At 45.7% G+C, this 18,447-nt stretch overlaps 1 protein-coding gene across 6 annotated transcripts in view; it reads right to left on the bottom strand.

Annotated features, from left to right (window-relative positions):
- LOC106599252 (histone-lysine N-methyltransferase 2C) overlaps window positions 1-18,447 on the bottom strand; it is a 155,010-nt gene that overhangs the window by 118,941 nt on the left and 17,622 nt on the right. For all 6 annotated transcript variants that reach the window (XM_014190382.3, XM_014190383.3, XM_014190384.3 and 3 more), the window contains exons 4-11: window positions 17,803-17,968; window positions 16,690-16,926; window positions 14,428-14,656; window positions 9,896-10,058; window positions 9,573-9,744; window positions 9,060-9,174; window positions 6,599-6,774; window positions 6,060-6,490 (exon numbers count right to left, since the gene is read on the bottom strand). In XM_014190382.3, the coding sequence (XP_014045857.3) occupies window positions 6,060-6,490; window positions 6,599-6,774; window positions 9,060-9,174; window positions 9,573-9,744; window positions 9,896-10,058; window positions 14,428-14,656; window positions 16,690-16,926; window positions 17,803-17,968 (1,689 nt within the window). The remainder of the gene's footprint in view (window positions 1-6,059; window positions 6,491-6,598; window positions 6,775-9,059; window positions 9,175-9,572; window positions 9,745-9,895; window positions 10,059-14,427; window positions 14,657-16,689; window positions 16,927-17,802; window positions 17,969-18,447) is intronic.

Genomic DNA, 18,447 nt, shown 5'->3' with positions numbered 1-18,447 from the left:
CAGGCACTGCTTCTTGTAAATAGCAAACTCACAAAACTCAAATTTTGTGAGTGTTTTTTATAGGGCAGGGCAGCTCTAACCAACATCTCAAATCTCGTCTCATTGATTGGACTGCAGGTTAGCTGACTCCTGACTCCAATTAGCTTTGGAAATGCCATTAGCCTAGGGGTTCACATACTTTTTCCAACCTACACTCTGAATGTTTAAATTATGTATCCCACCTGGACAAGAGGAACACCTATGTGAAAATGCTGTTAATTGACTACAGCGCAGCATTCAACACCATAGCGCCCTACAAGACCATCACTTAGCTCCAGACCCTGAACACCTCCCTGTGCAACTGGATCCTGGACTTCCTGACGGGCCACCCCCAGGTAGGCAACAACACACCCGCCACACTGACCCTCAACACAGGGGCCCCTCAGGGGTGCGTGCTTAGTCCTAGGGCTGCACGATTTGGACAAAATATAAAATGCGCTTTTTGGCCAGATATTGCAATTGTGATTATGAATTGCGATTTTTAAACCAGTATCAGGGTAGAGAAAATCACTAAAATGAGATCATATGAATTAATACATACTGTGCTAACTGAATACAAAACCAAACTTTTTTTCCAACATTGTTATAGGCTACATATGATAATAGATAGGATTATTACACCTACATATATTATTACACCTACATATATTAACAAACACATTTTTTAAATAATCAAAATATAGTGTGCTTTAATCGCAGCAGTAATTAATGAATTAATAACACGAGTTCCCATTTCCTATACCTTTTCCACCATTATGAATTCTTAAATAACCTAGGTTAATTATTTATTCAGGCAGCAATAGACTGCAGATGGAATAGAAAGCTTAGGATTGTGTAATTATGTATAAGCAGGCTTAATCATTATTATAATTCAAATTATAAATCAAAGTGCGTTTAAAAACATGTAACACACATAGCTTAACGATTGGAAGGTGCAGCTTGTGTCCAAAACATTGAAGTCTGGTCCAGTTACTCAACGCGACATGTTTCAACATCTCACTTATTTTTGTTGTACAGTGTTGGGATAGTGAATATGTGCGAGATGGAATCTTGTATTTCCTGTCCACCTTGTTCATCCTCATCTTAAAGTAGTCTTCTCTGACTGTGTAAATAGGAACCATGTCTTTGGCTGTGATTGCTTCTGTGATTTCTATGTGCCTGCGCGGGATGTTCTTTCATAGGGCGTTAGTTACACTTGAAAACGCATCGGCAATCAATGCCTGTTTAACATAGGGTGCTGGTTATGGCTGAGGGGCATTGCGGCTGTCCGTCGCTTTTTGTTGTTGTTGTAACTACGCAATTGTCGTAAAGTAGAAGGATGTTTATTTTTAAAATGATTCAATAAATAATAATGTTGCCTCATTGTCGCCACAACTGAGGGACTTTTTGCACAGCACATGCATTTAGTTGATATCGGTTTGTCTATAGCCGTAATACTCCCATACCATTGAAGATGCGCCCTTCTTTGGCACTAAATCGACGTTCTCTTTAGAACTGGCAGCACTCGTGTATCCGACACACATGCGGTAAAGCCAGAGTTCCTAAACCTTATGCTGTACTGTCTTTGGTAAAGCCCTTTCTCTCCTGACCTGCATCTAGCGGTGTGCTCTAAGCAGGGAGCACGTGCATGCCATGCAGAGAGAGCCGCTTGTGAATGGTCAGCATCCTCTGTGCATGTAGAGCAAATTAACAGAGTCTAGCACATCTCACTGGAGGAGGTATATTAGTCGGGTTTTTGTTGTATTAATGGAATGTCAAAGAAACAAGAAAATCGCAGCCTATTGCGATATGGATAGTGCACGTCAATATCGGAATTTCGATCTGAATTCGATTCCTCGTGCAGCCCTAGTAAGTCCCCTCCTGTTCACCCACGACTGCGTGGCTGCACACGACTCCAAAACCGTCATTAAGTTTGGGGAAGTGGTAGACCTGATCACCGACGATGAGACCGCCTATAGAGTTGGTCAGTGAACTGGCCGTGTGGTGCCAGGACAACAACCTCTCCCTCAACATCACCAAGACAAAGGAGCTGCTCGTGGACTACAGCAAACGGAGGCCCGAGCATGCCCCCTTTTGTGGCAGTAATACCCCATAAAAGCAATTACGCCCTTGGGCTGAATATAATAATTAAAATTCCCTTCTCCTGGCTGCCAATCGCCATGCTCTGAAGCCACCTCTCATTCACATGGCTCTCTCAATTCTTAGCCAATCCCAGCTAACTAGCGATTAGCATTAGTGGCTAACACAATTTAGCTGAACTTGCTAAGAAAATACAAACTAGCTGTTTGCAGATGTAAGAAACACAAACTAATATTGTAATTATAGAACCCTTGAGGATTTATACTAAGATCAAAGTGGAAACAACATCATTGTCATCAACATTGTTGCATGTGGCAGCAGGTAGCCTAGTAGTTAGAGCGTTGGACTAGTAACCGAAAGGTTGCTAGATCAAATCCCTGAGCTGACAAGGTATGAATCTGTCGTTCTGCCCCTGAACAAGGCAGTTATTAACCCACTGTTCCCCGGTAAGCCGTCATTGTAAATACGAATTTGTTCTTAACTGACTTGCCTAGTTAAATAAAAGGTTAAATATAAAAAATAAATGTGCTGCATTGACCATGCAGACTGAACAAAGTATCTCATGGTCAAGCAACATCAAAATGCGCTCCTTGAGTGACGGGACTAAGTCTGTGTGGAGAGAGAGAGAGCGAGTGGAGAGGGATACTATAAAAATGGACATTACACACAGCGCATCACATTTAACAAACCAAACATTCAAATACCGTTATAGAAGGTAAAGTAAAAACCCAAACCAGTCTGTGCATCAGTATAGTGTAAAATACGGTATACCGCCCGACCCTAGTACTGAGTATGACCCAGTCAATCACTGGGGCCAAGCTCCCCGACACCCAAGGACCTCTATACCAGGTGGTGTTAGAGGAAGGCCATAAAAATTGTCAAAGACTCCAGCTACCCAAGTCAGAGTGGTCTCTCTGCTACTGTACGGCAAGCGGTCCCGATGCACCAAGTCTGGAACCAACAGAACCCTGAACAGCTTCTATCCCCAAGCCATAAGACTACTAAATAGCTTACTTAACCAGACTTTCTGCATTGACCCTCTTTGCACTAATACTTTTGACTCATCACATATGCTGCTGCTACTGTTTATTATCTATCCTGTTGCCTAGTCACTTTACCCCTACCTATTAGTGTTGCACGGTATACCGAAACATCTGTACTTTTCAGTATTCTAATTTGTGTCACTTGTAGTACTTCTTTCAAATGTGTCTCACTTCATATACGGATTGAGAGGATCGAGTGTGTAGTAATTTGTCTAAATCTTCAAGGGGGCAGTAGCTAGCTAGGATACTTGTGCTTGCAGCTGATACATCACAATCCACTTTTGAGAAGCAAGCGAGAGAGGAAAAATTCCAACATCATGGCGTCTTCAAACAAAAACATACCTCCACGTCCGCAGCTTGTTAACAAAACTGTCTGAAGAAGCTTACTATGGTAATAGGTGTTAAAGCAGTGCAGTACCAGGGAGGTTTTACTTCAAAACAACATTAAAAATACTTTAACCATTGTAACGTTGTCGTTATTCTACTAGCAACTACATTTAAATAATTTTTTGAGTGACAATGACATGAACATACAGTATATATACACAAAAGTATGTGGACACCCCTTCAAATTAGTGGAGTCGGGTGTTTCAGCAACAACCCGTTGCTGACAGGTGTATAAAATTGAGCACACAGCAATGCAATCTCCATAGACAAACATTGGAAGTAGAATGGCACTACTGAAGAGCTCAGTGATGGGGCCTCCCGAGTGGTGCAGTAGTCTAAGGCACTGCGCCGCAGTGCTAGAGGCGTCACTACAGATCCGGGATTGATACCAGGCTGTGTTACAACGGGGGGGCTTTACTTGGCTCATCGCGCTCTAGCGACTCCTTGTGGCGGGCCGGGCGCCTGCAAGCTGACTTCGGTCATCAGTTGAACGGTGTTTCCTCTGACAGATTGCGCAGCTGGCTTCCGGGTTAAGCGGGCGGGTGTTAAGGAGCACGGTTTGGCGGGTCATGTTTCGGGAGGACGCATGACTCGACCTTCGCCTTTCCCGAGCCCGTTGGGGAGTTGCCGCAATGAGACAAGATCATAATTATGCTGGACATATGACATTTTTAACAATGCTTTTTTTCGGAAAATAATTGTTAATTGCATCCGCCGTGGAGCCCAGTTTCATAATAGTGCCATATGTCCCAGCTGCTTGCCATAGTTTTGAAGTAATCACGAAAAAAACAGGCCTTATTTTAGAGCATTTTTCACCATGCCAGGTTCTATTAGATCTATTGAGCACCAACTCACCTTCCGAATGTTCTATTCCCAGTTTATTGTTCTACGTCACAATGCCTGCTTTGCTATTGTTGGCAATGAGACCTACCCACGTTGTTTGTAGTTAAAATGCAAACAACAAAAAATGTAACTCAAAATGTAACTGATGGAACTCTGAGGTCGTTCCATTGTTTACTATAGGGAAATACAGGTATGTCTGTCTATTTTGCCAAATATCTCGCAATGCAAATATTTAGATTTTTTCAAGTCGGACACCGTTTTAATCAGGATAATCTCCTCTTTCTAATTACAGCAGTGTACTCTGCTGTCATCGATCGCTAGACCAGAAATAGTCAAAAGTTGCAATTTTTTCCCTACATCCTCGTTATGCAGACATAAGCACACTTGGCACCATCAAAGGTGTGGATGTTTACTTTCTACACAAGTTATTTTTTTTCAGTTTCGTCCTAAGAACAGATTGTAGTGGTAAAATAAAAAGTGATACATTTTTTGGTGCAATTTAGGCAAAATGGAATTCTAAGCATCACTCCAGTCAGAGGCTCTGCGAACGTTCGATTCCATTCATTTGCAATGGGCTCGCGCTAGTCTTCCAGCTTAGCCAACGCTCTTTTGACATTTTTCAGCCTCGGGTGAATTTTGACTCGTTCTACTGTCCAGCCTATTGTAATTGGATCGCAATTGGATATCCCGAAATCGGGGACAAAAACTACTAATACCTACGGTATGTGAGCAAGAAGCTCTGTCGCCCATGGAAACTGTGGCGAAGGAAAGCATTGCTGCTAAGGTATAATAGATGAGGAATCCAGGCCAGGGTCGTGCTCAAGAGAAGACACATTCTGCAGGGAAGTGAAACGGGGGTAGTTCTACCGAAAGCCTACTTCTAAATCTGAACTCATTCTAGAATGTATTAATTCTGTCAAAAAACAGCAGACTTTTGTTTTCCATTGCAAAACACCTTGCTACGGTGTGCCATATTGAACACCACCCAGTAGGTAGGTGTTCTGTTCACCCAGGTTAGTCTCTAGCCCAGTCCTCAAAACAAGGAGACCAACATCTCCCCAGGAGCATCAATGGGAGAATACAAAGTGCTTTTTCACTCCAAAAGAATTACAAAGACAATGCTTTCATGGCTTTAATCTTGTGATAATGTGAGCCCATCTGGTTATTGATGCCTTTAGAAACAAAGTCCCTGCTGATGAATGGCTGTCAGTCTGATGTGAGCCATGGCAAAGAAAGAGAGCAGACAGAGCAATTTTTCCCTCTGGTCTTCATCCAGGCCAGACCGCCTTCATCTATACACAAGGGACGTATAACTTCATCAGTGATACTGCTGCTCGACCGTGGCCAAACCTAACACCTGCATGGAAAGGAATTGTGTGTGTGTCTAGCCCACAGAGTTACACTGTCTGGCAATCTGTACCCGAAAGCCTGCCTGGTCTGTGAGTTTGGACACTAAAAAAGCCAGACTAGCGGTTTTCATGCAACCTTTCAATCCTGAGGTAATAAGCCATGTGACAAACAAATCTCTCACACTCTAATGAGTCCACCTGCCAAACCGCTCGAGAGCATTAAAGGAGAATGATAGCGGGAAATACTCTTCAACCACAACACACAGTTGGCCTCTGTGTGTAGACACAAATAACCCAGTCAGACAAAAGAGGGACTTACCGGGCTGCTGGTCTGATGTAGCCTGCTGTGGCTGCCTCTCCTCATGGCCGTTCTCACAGGCAGCGGCGGTGGCTTGGATAGGCTTTGGCTGGGGCTCTGGTTCTGTGTCCGTGTGCATTGGAACTGGTTGTAATTCCGGTTCTGGATCATTATGCACTGGAGGAGGAGACCTCCGCTGCTTCAGACCAGGTTCCAGATCGGTGTGCATTAGAACCACCGGTTCTGAGTCTGTGTGGCTCTGAGTAGCAGTCTGTGGGCTCAGCTCTAGGCCTCCGGTGTCCTTCTCCGGCACCACCTCCTCCTCCTCTACCTGTGGTGGGGCCTGTTGTGGTTGTGACAGAGTAGGCCTGCAGATTGAACACACATAGCCCTGGCCGGGCTGGATGTCTGCTTGGCCTGACGACTGGCGCTCACACTCCAGGTGGAGCCATCTGGAAGCAGGAGGAGAGGACAAATGAAGATTAAGGACATCACACATCAATGGAAAAAGAGACAATGCTAAAACAATGGAGAAAGAAAATAGAATGAACAAAAGGGACCTTTTACAACTGTGGCAGGACAGCAGGTCTTTGTGGTGCTCTGGGTCCAGGATACAGGCACACAGCAGACAGCTAAGGCTGGGGTCCTGATGTTGGACACAGGTCTCACACAGCAGACTGGTGTGGTGCCACTGACCGCTGGTCCTGGTGCCGCACTGGACACACACTCTGCAGTTCTGGAGGAGGAGGGAGAGAGAGAGAGAGACAACTGAAACTGGAGCAATGATACTTTGTTTTGTTTTTAATTCATCTCCAAGAAGACATTCAGATGAGGCTTCAGTCTGAACTAAAGTGCTTGGGCGAGACGCAGCAGCTTCAAGAGTGGAGGAGAGAGAGAGAGGAGCGAGTTAGACTGCGCAAGAGAAGGAGCCAGAACAGAGCAAGAAGAGCGATAGAGAAGAGCAAGAGAGCGAAAGAGAAAGAAAAGCAAGAGGGGGTTGGGTGCTGTGTGGGCTGTGTTCCTTCTGTGCTGCCGAGTCAGACAGAGGCAAAAGCTAAGTGAGTGTGAAGATGTTCCACCACCTGGCCGGCGCCTCACTGGCTGCTGCGGTCTGCAGTCAGATCCCCACCCAACACCACCACAGCTGATAGGCCACCCAGACAGGCACCGCGCACCACCTGCTCCACCAGAGGAAGGGGCCACAGGCCGGGGATGATGACGCATACGGTTTGATTTCCCCGCCGCGCACACACACACACACACACACACACACACACAACTCTACTACACACACACACAACTCTACTACACACACACACACACACAACTCTACTACACACACACAACTACACACACTACTCTACTACACACACACACACAACTACACACACTACACTACACTACACACACACACACACACACACACACACACGCGCTGCTGCCTTATCTGAAATGATACAGGGTCTGAGGCTAAACGGCAGCCTTTGAAAGAGCAGCCTGTGTGAGTCATCTCTTAACCACAGGAAGCACAGATACAACCATGGAAAAAATGTAATATTCTCATCAGGTAGCTGAATTTCTCAATATGAACTGTAGGAGTTTTAAACCTCTGTTCATACGCATTGACAAATAAAAGGAACAGACAACCCTTTTATTCCATTTCTCATTCTATACAGATTTTCTTCCCCCACTGTGCCATCTTCAGCTTTTCATACCATACATACCATACCATACAATCCTGTCCTCTGCTGTACAGGATTATTATTTCATTTTTAAAGGGCATGTTCTGCCCGTGAACTTTTAGGGGGCATTCTGAGGCGTTTCCATGGCATTTTCATTTGTGTAAAAAAAAAAAAAGCGTAAATAACGAATGTGGAAATGTTTCTAAAGACGTGTATTGGCAAAAAAAAAGCAAGCATTTACTCAATTAATGTCATTGTAACATACTTTATATTATTAATTTAAAAATCACATATGTAGAAATCCACATGATTTGTGATGTTAGTTGCCTAAATGTGATGCCTAACAATTGGACACACCAATGATCAGTATTAAAATTCAGCTATTCGCAACACATAAATAAATATAATTACAGGACAACTAAGTCATTTATGGAACAAGGTTGATCTCTTCCTCTGGTGGGCCTTCGAGAAGATCATTAGGTCCGTCCGCGTGCTGGTATTGAGCTGGATTCTCCTGTCCCTTTTTACAGTGTTCATTAGTGAAAAAAGCCCATTCCACCTTGGCTGAAGCAAAAAAAAATATATATATATATTTTTTAAACTAGTTTAAGTGACAAATGAACTAAACTGACCATATGCTGCTTTGTGACTGTGCGCCTCATATTTTTTTTTTTGACTGAGTCCATGTCACAAAAAAATCAAAAGCGATAGCCCCGAGAAAGCTCTTAGATGTCTTTTGTACCAAACTTTCATGGCAGGCTTTGCAGAACATTACAGTGAAACCATCTTGAATGGTCTCAACCCCCACCCAATCAATCTTCCATCCCTTGATGGTAGTGGGTTTTTTTTACTGTGGTTTTGCCGGTTGACTTGCTCAGCGGGTAGAGGCTGGCGGTGGGTCATTATTATTAACATATTTTTCTACTTCTGCTGTCGCTGATGTTTGCGGCGTCGTTTTTCAAATTAGAAATCACTCAATGCCAATAAAAACTAATTGTTGAGAAAGGGGAGCAGGTCTGCTTACCGTGGACAAACTTTGACAGGAGTGAACTCTTTCGCTTCGCCTCTTCCTCTCTGTTACCTGAGGTGCCCAGGCAGTGTGAGATGGGGGGGAGGGGGCTTGATCTCGCTACTGCAGCCGGTGTATAGTTTTAATTTGTGATATCTTACAATACATTTTTTTAAGGGCATTTATTTGCCCTCGTTATGACAATTTAGGGGGCATTTAAGAAACTTTAGTGGGCATTTCTGCCCCAAGTCCTCGTTAAATTCTGACCCTGATACAGCACCTTACACTAGGTTGTCTATCTTTCACAGTATTGTAGTGTCTTCCACATACCTTACACCTCCATCCGTTGGTAGGGATGTCGTCGATGGCCGGTTGCAGGCAGAAGGTGTGGTAGCCTTTGTCACACATGTCACACACCAACATCTTATCGTCCTCCCCTGGGTTCCTGCACACAGGGAGAAGGACACTTGAGGGCTGTACATATATTCTTTGGCTCTATGTACTCTATGCGTAGCCCCTTGTGTTGAAAATGTGTGCCCGAATCCTCAAAACTAACGACTGTTGCAAAGTCACAGCTAAAGGGTCAGTGTGTTGGTCTAATCTGTATTGCAGAGCCGACCTGAACTTATCGCGGACTCGGTTGCTAACAGTAACCAGGCTGTTTGAGGTACGAGACGAAAGAGCAGTGCCTGAGGGTGCGTTACCCACAAACCACAGTGGAAGCACAAACAAAAATCACACAGTTTCCACCTCCATGCCTGATGGCCACCGACACACAAATCTCAATACAGGGCCAGGTCAGGTGTGTGGGTGGACGGATGGGGCGGTTGGAAGGTGACTCACTTGCATGTCTGGCAGACCTTGCACTCGGGGCACTGCCAGCCGGCTCTCCTCAGCGGAGTCACAGCCATGTCCAGGCAGGCCCCGTGGTAGTGCTGCCCACAGCTGGTACAGAATAGCTGGTCAGGGAACTCCCCAGGGCTGTCACACAGTGCACAGATAAAGTTGTCTGGAACTAAGAGGGGGAGGGGGAGGAAAGGAGAGAGAGAAATGGAGAATAGAATGGGGATTGTGAGTAGCTAGTGTCTAGGGAGTTGTTCCTTGGTCCTACTTATGACAGCATTACTTCAATTATTTCAAGTGAATGTTTAGAATGCTGGACTCACATCTGCTGATGGCCAGTTCAATGTGATCTGGACAGAGGAGGGAGAGACTCCTGATATCCTGAAAAGTCCCTGCCGCCCCCGCACATGGGTAATGGTACAGTCGAGCACATCCTTCAGCACAGCACTTGATGGAGGCTCCAAGGCGCTTACAGTATGCACAGTGCTAAAGAAGGGGGAAACAAGAGAGTCAATCAAATGTATTTATACTGAACAAAAATATAAACTCAACATGCTAAGGGTTGGCGCCATGTTTCATGAGCCGAAATTAAAGATTGCAGAAATGTTCCATACGCAAAAAAAAAAAAAAAAACATTTCTTAAATTTTGTGCACACATTTCTTTACATCCCTGTTAGTCAGCATTTCTCCTTTGCCAAGATAATCCATCCACCTGACAGGTGTGGCATATCAGCGTGATCATTACACAGGTGCATGTTGTGCTGGGGACAATCAAAGGCCACAGAAAGAATTGCAGTTGTGTCACACAACACAATGCCACAGATGTCTCAGGTTGAGGGAGCGCGCACAATTGGCATGCTGACTGCATGAATGTCCACCAGAGCTGTTGCCAGAGAATTGAATGTTCATTTCTCAACCATAAGCCGCCTCCAACGGCACTTTAGAGAATTTGGCAGTACGTCCAACCGGCCTCACAACCGCAGACCATGTGTAACTATGCCAGGCCAGGATCTCCACATCCAGCTTCTTCACCGGTGGGATCGTCTGAGACCAACCACCCGGACAGCTGATGAAACTGTAGGTTTCCACAACCGAAGAATTTCTGCACAAACTGTCCGAAACAGTCTCAGGGAAGGTCATCTGCGTGCTCGTCGTCCTCACCAGGATCTTGACCAGAACTGCCGTTTGGCGTCGTAACCAACCTCAGTGGGCAAATGCTCACTTTTGATGGCCACTGGCACGCTGGATAAGTGTGCTCTTCACTGATGAATCCCGGTTTCAACTGTACTGGGTAGATAGCAGACAGAATGTATGGTGTCGTGTGGGCGAAACAGGAAGCTATCACATAGCCAAAAACGTGGTTCCTATTTACAGTCAGCAAAGACGGCTTCAAGAAGATACAAGATTCCATCTCGCACATATTCGCCATCCCAACACCAATACAAAAACAAGGGAGATGTTGAAACATGTTGCGTTGAGTGACTGGACCAGACTTCAATGCTTCAGACACTAACGGCACCTTGCAATCGGTAGGCTGTGTGTGTTACATGTTAAGACACTTATCATTTCAATTATAATAATGATTGAGCCTACTTATACATAATTACACAATCATAAGCTTCCTATTCCATCTGCAGCCTATTGCTGCCTGAATAAATAATTAACCTAGGTTATTTAAGAATTCATAATGGTAAAATAGGAAATGGGAACTCGTGTTATTAATTCATTAATTACTGCTGCGATTAAATCACACTATATTTTGATGCGCATGTAAAACATTTGTTGGTTAATATTAGGTGTAATAATCCTATTATCATATGTAGCCAGTGACAATGTTGGAAAGTATTTGTTTCATTTTGTTTTGTATTCAGTTAGCACAGTGTGCATTCATTCATATGATATCATTTTAGAAGTGATGTTCTCTACCCTGACACTTGTTTGAAAATCACCATTCATAATCGCAATCTGGCCCCAAAAAATGGCAATAAGATACTGTATTTTGTCCAAATCGTGCAGCCATAGAACTAAGCACGCACCCCTGAGGGGCCCCGGTGTTGAGGGCGAGCTTGGCGGATGTGTTGTTGCCTACCCTCACTCTCTGGGGGCGGCCCATCAGGAAGTCCAGGATCCAGTTGCACAGGCAGGTGTTCAGTCCCTGGGTCCTGAGCTTAGCGATGAGCTTGGAGGGCACTATGGTGTTGAATGCTGAGCTGTAGTCAATGAACAGCATTCTCACATAGGTGTTCCTCTTATCCAGGTGGGAGTGGGTAGTGTGGAGTGCAATAGAGAATGCACCATCTGTCGATCTGTATGCAAATTGAGAGGGTCCAGGGTGTCTGGGATGGTGTTGTGAGTCATGACCAGCCTTTCAAAGCATTTCATGTGCAAAAAGCCCCTCAGAGTTGTGGTGACAACAAGAGGCAACATGACACATTTATTCAATCATTTGAAAAATAACCATCCCATTCTTTAAGATGATTGCATTGTAAAACATTTTTTAAAGCACCCGACAGCAGCAATGCCCCTCAGCCACAAAGCACTTCATGGCTACAGGGTGATTGTCATTTAGACAGGTTATCTTGGCATTCTTGGGCACAGGGTCTATGGTGGTCTGCTTGAAACATATAGGTATAACAGACTGGGTCAGGGAGAGGTTGAAAATGTCAGTGAAGACACTTGACAGCTGGTCAGCGCATGTTCGGAGTACACGTCCTGGTAATCCATCTGGCCCTGTGAATGTTGACCTGTTTAAAAGGTGTTATTCACGTCGGCTACAGGGAGCGAGATCACACAGTCGTCCGGTACTCACTGGGCAGCTCGCGGCTAGGTTTCCCTTTGTAATCCATGATAGTTTGCAAGCCCTGCCACATCCTGTATTGAAGTTTTTACTGTTTGATGGCTCAGAGGTTGTAGCTGGATTTCTTATAAGCATCCAGGTTAGTGTCCCACTCCTGGAAAGCAGAGGCAGAAGCCTTTAGCTAAGTGCGGATGTTGCCTATAATCCATGGTTTCTAGTTGGGATATGTACGTACGGTCACTGTGGGGACGACGTCGTCAATGCACTTATTAATTAAGCCTCTGACTGAGGTGTACTTCTCAATGCCATCAGATTAATCCCGGAACATATTCCAGTCTGTGCTAGCAAAACAGTCCTGTAGCGTAGCATCCGCTTCATTGGAACACTTCCGTATTGAGTGCATCACTGGTACTTCCTGTTTGAGTTTTTGCTTCTTAGCAGGAATCAGGAGGATAGAGTTATGGTCAGATTTGCCAAATGGAATGCGAGGGAGAGCTTTGTATGGATTTCTTTGTGTGGACTAAAGGTGATCAAGTGTTTTGTTGCCTCTAGTTGCACAGGTGACATGCTGGTAGAAATGAGGTCAAACGGATTTTAGTTTCCCTGCATTAAAATCACTGGCCACTAGGAGTGCTCTGGATGTGCCTCCAGGACAAAGTGCTTTTACAGTAACATGCTCTAAACTGAGTTAGATTAAAATTGATACAATCTGGTAATCCAGTCCCTTACAGCATCTACAGACAAAATGAAAAACTCCTACAACAAAGGACAAAGGATTTCAAAGGAAGACCTCTCTAAAGTATTGTCCACAGAATGCAGCATTGCTCATGCAAGTCCGTGGTTCCCCCATCCTTTCATGCTTCCTTTAAAACGATCCATCAATGCTCTCAGTTCTTCCAGATCAAAAACGTTCCCTTTGTCACACCATGATTAGCCCATTGATGCTAACACTTCCCTTCCAGAGTGTCATATCATATGCTAATAGAACTTTAGATTCCCTCAGAAGTTATTCCCCAAACACACTGAGTCATGTCTCCGCGCATTCATCTGCCATGATCTGAACAAACTGACCAGGCGAAAGCCAGTCTACTGATGAGCTTCCAGCATATTGCTATCACACTTCAAGTCTTTTCCAACCATTGCAGATGAAGGGGGATGGATGTTTAGACACTTGAAAAGGAGCTGGTGATTTGCTGATGGTCTAGCAGGCAAGGGGGGTGCCAGACATATGGGATGTGCCCCAAATGATCCCTATTCCCTGTAGGCCCAAGTCAAAAGTAGTGCACTATATAGGGAATAGGGTGCCATTTGGGACGCAACCACCCAGTCAGGGGTCTGTGAGTTGTGTTGGTGCTAATGCTACAGTAGGCACCGAGCTAAGCCACCATGACTCTATACAGCCTTCACTGTTGAGTGGCATGACCTTTTCCATTTCACAGCTGAGAGAGGAGAGAGCAGTGCTGCCAGGGGCGACCTTTACCAGCCGGCCTGATCCAACACCTCACCAGTCTCTCCCTCCCCCCTCCTCCTCTCTCCCCCTCCCTATCAGTCTCTCACTGGAACACCCCCTTCCTGCTGCTGTCATTCATTACAGGCCCCATGTTAACTCTTATTCACTATGGACACACTGTTAAGGCATCTTCATAAGCCAGTGCAAAGTCCTACTGTATTTACTGTAGACACTGACAACTCACGAGACAGTTAAAATCCTATTCTCTAGAGCAGTGGTATTCAAAGTCGGGGAACACAAAATTAAGAGTACAGATTATAAAAACGTTGAGAAAGAGAATTTGAAAAATATTTTTATTGAGTAAATGTATTTATTGGTTTCTTTTCATTTTGATAAGAGATGAAAATGCAGTGAATTGAAGGTAATTTGTTGATGTAAAAACCTTACAGACTAAGGTTGTGTCATTAGATTTGGGATGGGCTTGCAAGAAATTCTTGGGGGGAAAAAATGTGGTCCACACTGAAAAAGTTTGAATACCACTGCTCTAGAGTATAATCCCATTCACTTTATAGACATGTTTTATCAGGAGTGGAATGTGGGCTGCTCACCTCTGTGCTACCTGAGTCGATGGATCTGTCCACGTTGAGCAGTGATTGTCCCTCGCCCACGCACACACCCTGCGACCATAATGCACAGCGGTGATGCGCCCAGCACTGCCCCGACTCCTCAAAGAGAGACTGGATGTCCACGTCTCCTGGGAGGCCCACTTGAGCCAGCTCATCCCAGAACCTGCTTGCCTTGTCTGGGTCTGGTAACTCCCCATAGCTCTCAGCTCCACTGGAAGAGAGATGAAGAGAGAGATGGGCAAAGACAACTGGAGATGAGGCAGAGGTAGAAACAGTTGATGAAGCAAAGTGAAGCAACCTGGGAGGAGAAGACCGTAAAGGATTAAGGAGAAGAACTAATGCAGAGAGGAGAGGGAGAGAGCAGAAGAGGAGAAAAAGGGGGTGGGAGGGGGTCGTATTATTTGGCTGTGACACACAAGAGGCTGGCTGTTCAGTCTCATAAAATCTGCTGAAAGGGAAGCGGTTCCCAGAGTCCATGGCTTGCTCTAGTGAGCCGCAAAGCATGCGGAAAATGTGGCGAGAGGGAATTAGCATTTATAAGGACCCTAGTTGGTTTCAGTAAACAGTAAACACACAAACAGCCAAAAACGGAAAGACTGAGGTCTAGGATGATGATGATGATGATGATGATGGAGAAAGTTAGAATCATATTCCCTGTAAATGCCTTGTCATTGTTATGGCTCTTCTGACAGGAGTTTATATATTGTGCAATATAGGTTTAGTATTCAATGCACCTTATGGAACAGCGTGGACTAAGAAGAGACGCACGATTAAAAAAAACACTATACACACGTGGATTTTGTGTTGTAGATATGTGGTAGTAGAGTAGTGGCCTGAGGGCACACACTTAATGTGTTGTGAAATCTGTTGTGAATGTATTGTAATGTTTTTTAAATTGTATAACTGCCTTCATTTTGCTGGACCCCAGGAAGAGTAGCTGCTGCCTTGGCAACAGCTAATGGGGATCCATAATAAATACAGATGCCACCATCCTTTTTGTTTATATGGTCCTCCTCCTCCCTCTTCCACATCCTCTGTTTCTCTCCCTCTCCCTCTCCCCACCCGCACTCTCTCTCCATGGACCAGTCAAGTCTAGAGACCCGATGGCCAATCACACTGCTCCAACACAACAATGCTTGGCTGGCGTTAGCCCGCTGCCAGGGGAGTTGCGGTGTGTGTGTGTTAGTGCTCTGCTCTCTCTGCACATTACATTACGTCACAGGGACCCCAGGGAGATGCTCTATTGGCTCCAAAAGAGCCAAAACAAATTAGGCAGCTGTCCAAAACACGTCCAGGGAGGTTCCTTTGTTGGCACAGTGCACAGTACGCACACACACAAATGTACAGCGCACGCGCGCGCACACACACACACACACAGTGCAAACGCTCACATGTTAGAGCTACTCTACGTGGCATCATAGGGCCCCTGGGGACCACAGTAGGCAGAAAAGGCTTGCTAAGGTGGAGCAGAGCGGCACCAATTTAGCCTTCAAGAGCAGAGTGCTAGCATTCATATAGGCACTCAGACCCTTCCTCTGAAATACACAAAGCACTTATTCCACACATCAACTCTGAGATTACAGATCTCAGCTGCCAGCTAAATCACGTCCTATAACGACACTGCACACACATCTTCATTCTTCATCTTCATTTGATACGTGTTCCTTTGTTTTTATGCTCATGTGTCATGTTTCTCACTCAAAGTCTGTGCGTCTGTATTGGACAGTAGCAGCAGAGCCCAGATCTCGTTTTCATACAGCTCATTAACCGGCTACAGAGGCCATCACAGATCTCACCGTCCCTGCTCAGCCAGACCAGGCCAGCTCTCGTTTTCATACAGCTCATTAACCGGCTACAGAGGCCATCACAGATCTCACCGTCCCTGCTCAGCCAGACCAGGCCAGCTCTCGTTTTCATACAGCTCATTAACCGGCTACAGAGGCCATCACAGATCTCACCGTCCCTGCTCAGCCAGACCAGGCCAGCTCTCGTTTTCATACAGCTCATTAACCGGCTACAGAGGCCATCACAGATCTCACCGTCCCTGCTCAGCCAGACCAGGCCAGCTCTCGTTTACATACAGCTCATTAACCGGCTACAGAGGCCATCACAGATCTCACCGTCCCTGCTCAGCCAGACCAGGCCAGCTCTCGTTTACATACAGCTCATTAACCGGCTACAGAGGCCATCACAGATCTCACCGTCCCTGCTCAGCCAGACCCTTTGCCAGCCAGCTCTACTTACTCCTGTGTGCCCCTCTGTCCTGAGCTGGCCTCTCCGGCCGAGTCACTGGGCTTAGTGGTTCTGTCACCACCGCTGTCAGCGCTGCCTTGGCCTTTGCTGGCCTTCCTGTGGTCGTTGGACTGGCCTACTCCGCCTGTCGCGTTGCGCTCGTATCCAGGCGAGGAGTCAAACACTCGGAGATCCCCCTGACCCAGCAGACTGCGGCCGTCACAGTAACAGAAGGCACAGAGCTGCTCACTGAGAGAGGAGAGAGAGAGAGAGAGAGAGAGAGCGAGAGAGAGCGAGAGAGAGCGAGAGAGAGAGAGCGAGAGAGAGCGAGAGAGAGCGAGAGAGAGCGAGAGAGTTAATTATATATGGGACATTCAGCTATGCATGCAGTACGTAAAAGTAGGAAAATGTATGAACTCACTACAGTAAGTCGCTCTGGATAAGAGCGTCTGCTAAATGACAAAGATGGAAATGGTCACTGGCTGGTCGTGAATTAATTATCTTTGTATGGCCTGGTCAGGTGCAAGCAAAGCAAGTACACGCACATACTGTACACACACATGGCAATATATTCTTACAACAAAAATCTGTCGGAATTGAAAGTTACACATAGACCTTTGATCAACCTATACTCAATCAACTGATCAAGCCACAGCCATGTATTCGAGGGTCCAAAACAGAGGATCTCGAGCCACCATAGAGAGATAGGCAGAGAGGCTGGGAGTCAGTGTGTGAGGGAGAAAGTAAAGCGAGCCAGGCAGATCAGACCAGCGCAGGCAGCAAATATTTATCAGGTTGGCTTCTAGAGGAGATAGGCTTGTTAATAAGATGAATACGATCCCTGGAGAGATTCTGCCTGTCTGGCCTGACTGCCCCTCCATCAGCAACATCGACAGTGCAGTCAGTCTGGGAGATTGATTACAACCTTTAACAGAGTGACACCTGGGGGGGGTGCGCTGTGCATTTGTGTTTGTGCATTAACGAGAATAGGCATGCAAGCAGAGAAGCCTATATGCATGTATACTGACAGACGGACCCTATACATATCTCATTAACAAATATACACAAACATACAGACAGACAGCATACAAACATGAAGACTTGACGTAGGCCTCTCTGACTGACCTGCTTCTGGCTCCTCTGGTAGTAGCAGGGCCAGCGGCTGAGGGTTCGGCTGCATCCCCAGTCTGAGGGTTCTGGATGTGGGGAGAGTGGGGCTTCTCCTCGGCCTCCCCCGGACCCGCAGTGGTAACCACCTCCACACTGTCCACCTGCTGCTGGGCTGGAGTATCTGATGGTGCAAAGACACAGAGGATGGGGTTTAGAGGCAGAGAAGCATGAATATCTAGGCATAGAATCTAACCGGTACATTTCCATAGATTCCTATCAGTCGTGTACATCTGTGCCCTGAAGTGATGATCCATCTACCAAATGTCAGATCAGATGTGAATACAGGCATTAAGTCTGTGATCGACACGGGTTGACAGAGGACTGGAAGGTTGTCTTCAGTTCCAGGTCAGAAACAGAAACACCCTTAGGTAGAGAAAGGGATGATGGTGGGAATATGGAGAGCATATGCTGGAGTGCTGATTGCAGTAAACCCAAGGGGAGCCCACAGGCAGATTTCCAGTCACATGCGACAATAACAACGTCGACAAAAACACCAATTACTCACATCACTTCAGACAAACAGAACAGAGGGTTATTAGAAACCTGAATAGTGGCCATGGCCTTTTACACAGACACTTTGAACATTGGACAAGTAACCTC

Source organism: Salmo salar, chromosome 03, assembly GCF_965601325.2.
Source record: "Salmo salar chromosome 03, fSalSal1, whole genome shotgun sequence".
Classification (NCBI taxonomy): Eukaryota; Metazoa; Chordata; class Actinopteri; order Salmoniformes; family Salmonidae; genus Salmo; species Salmo salar.
Note: the sequence above shows the minus strand (reverse complement) of the source record. Positions and strands in the feature narration are given on the sequence as shown.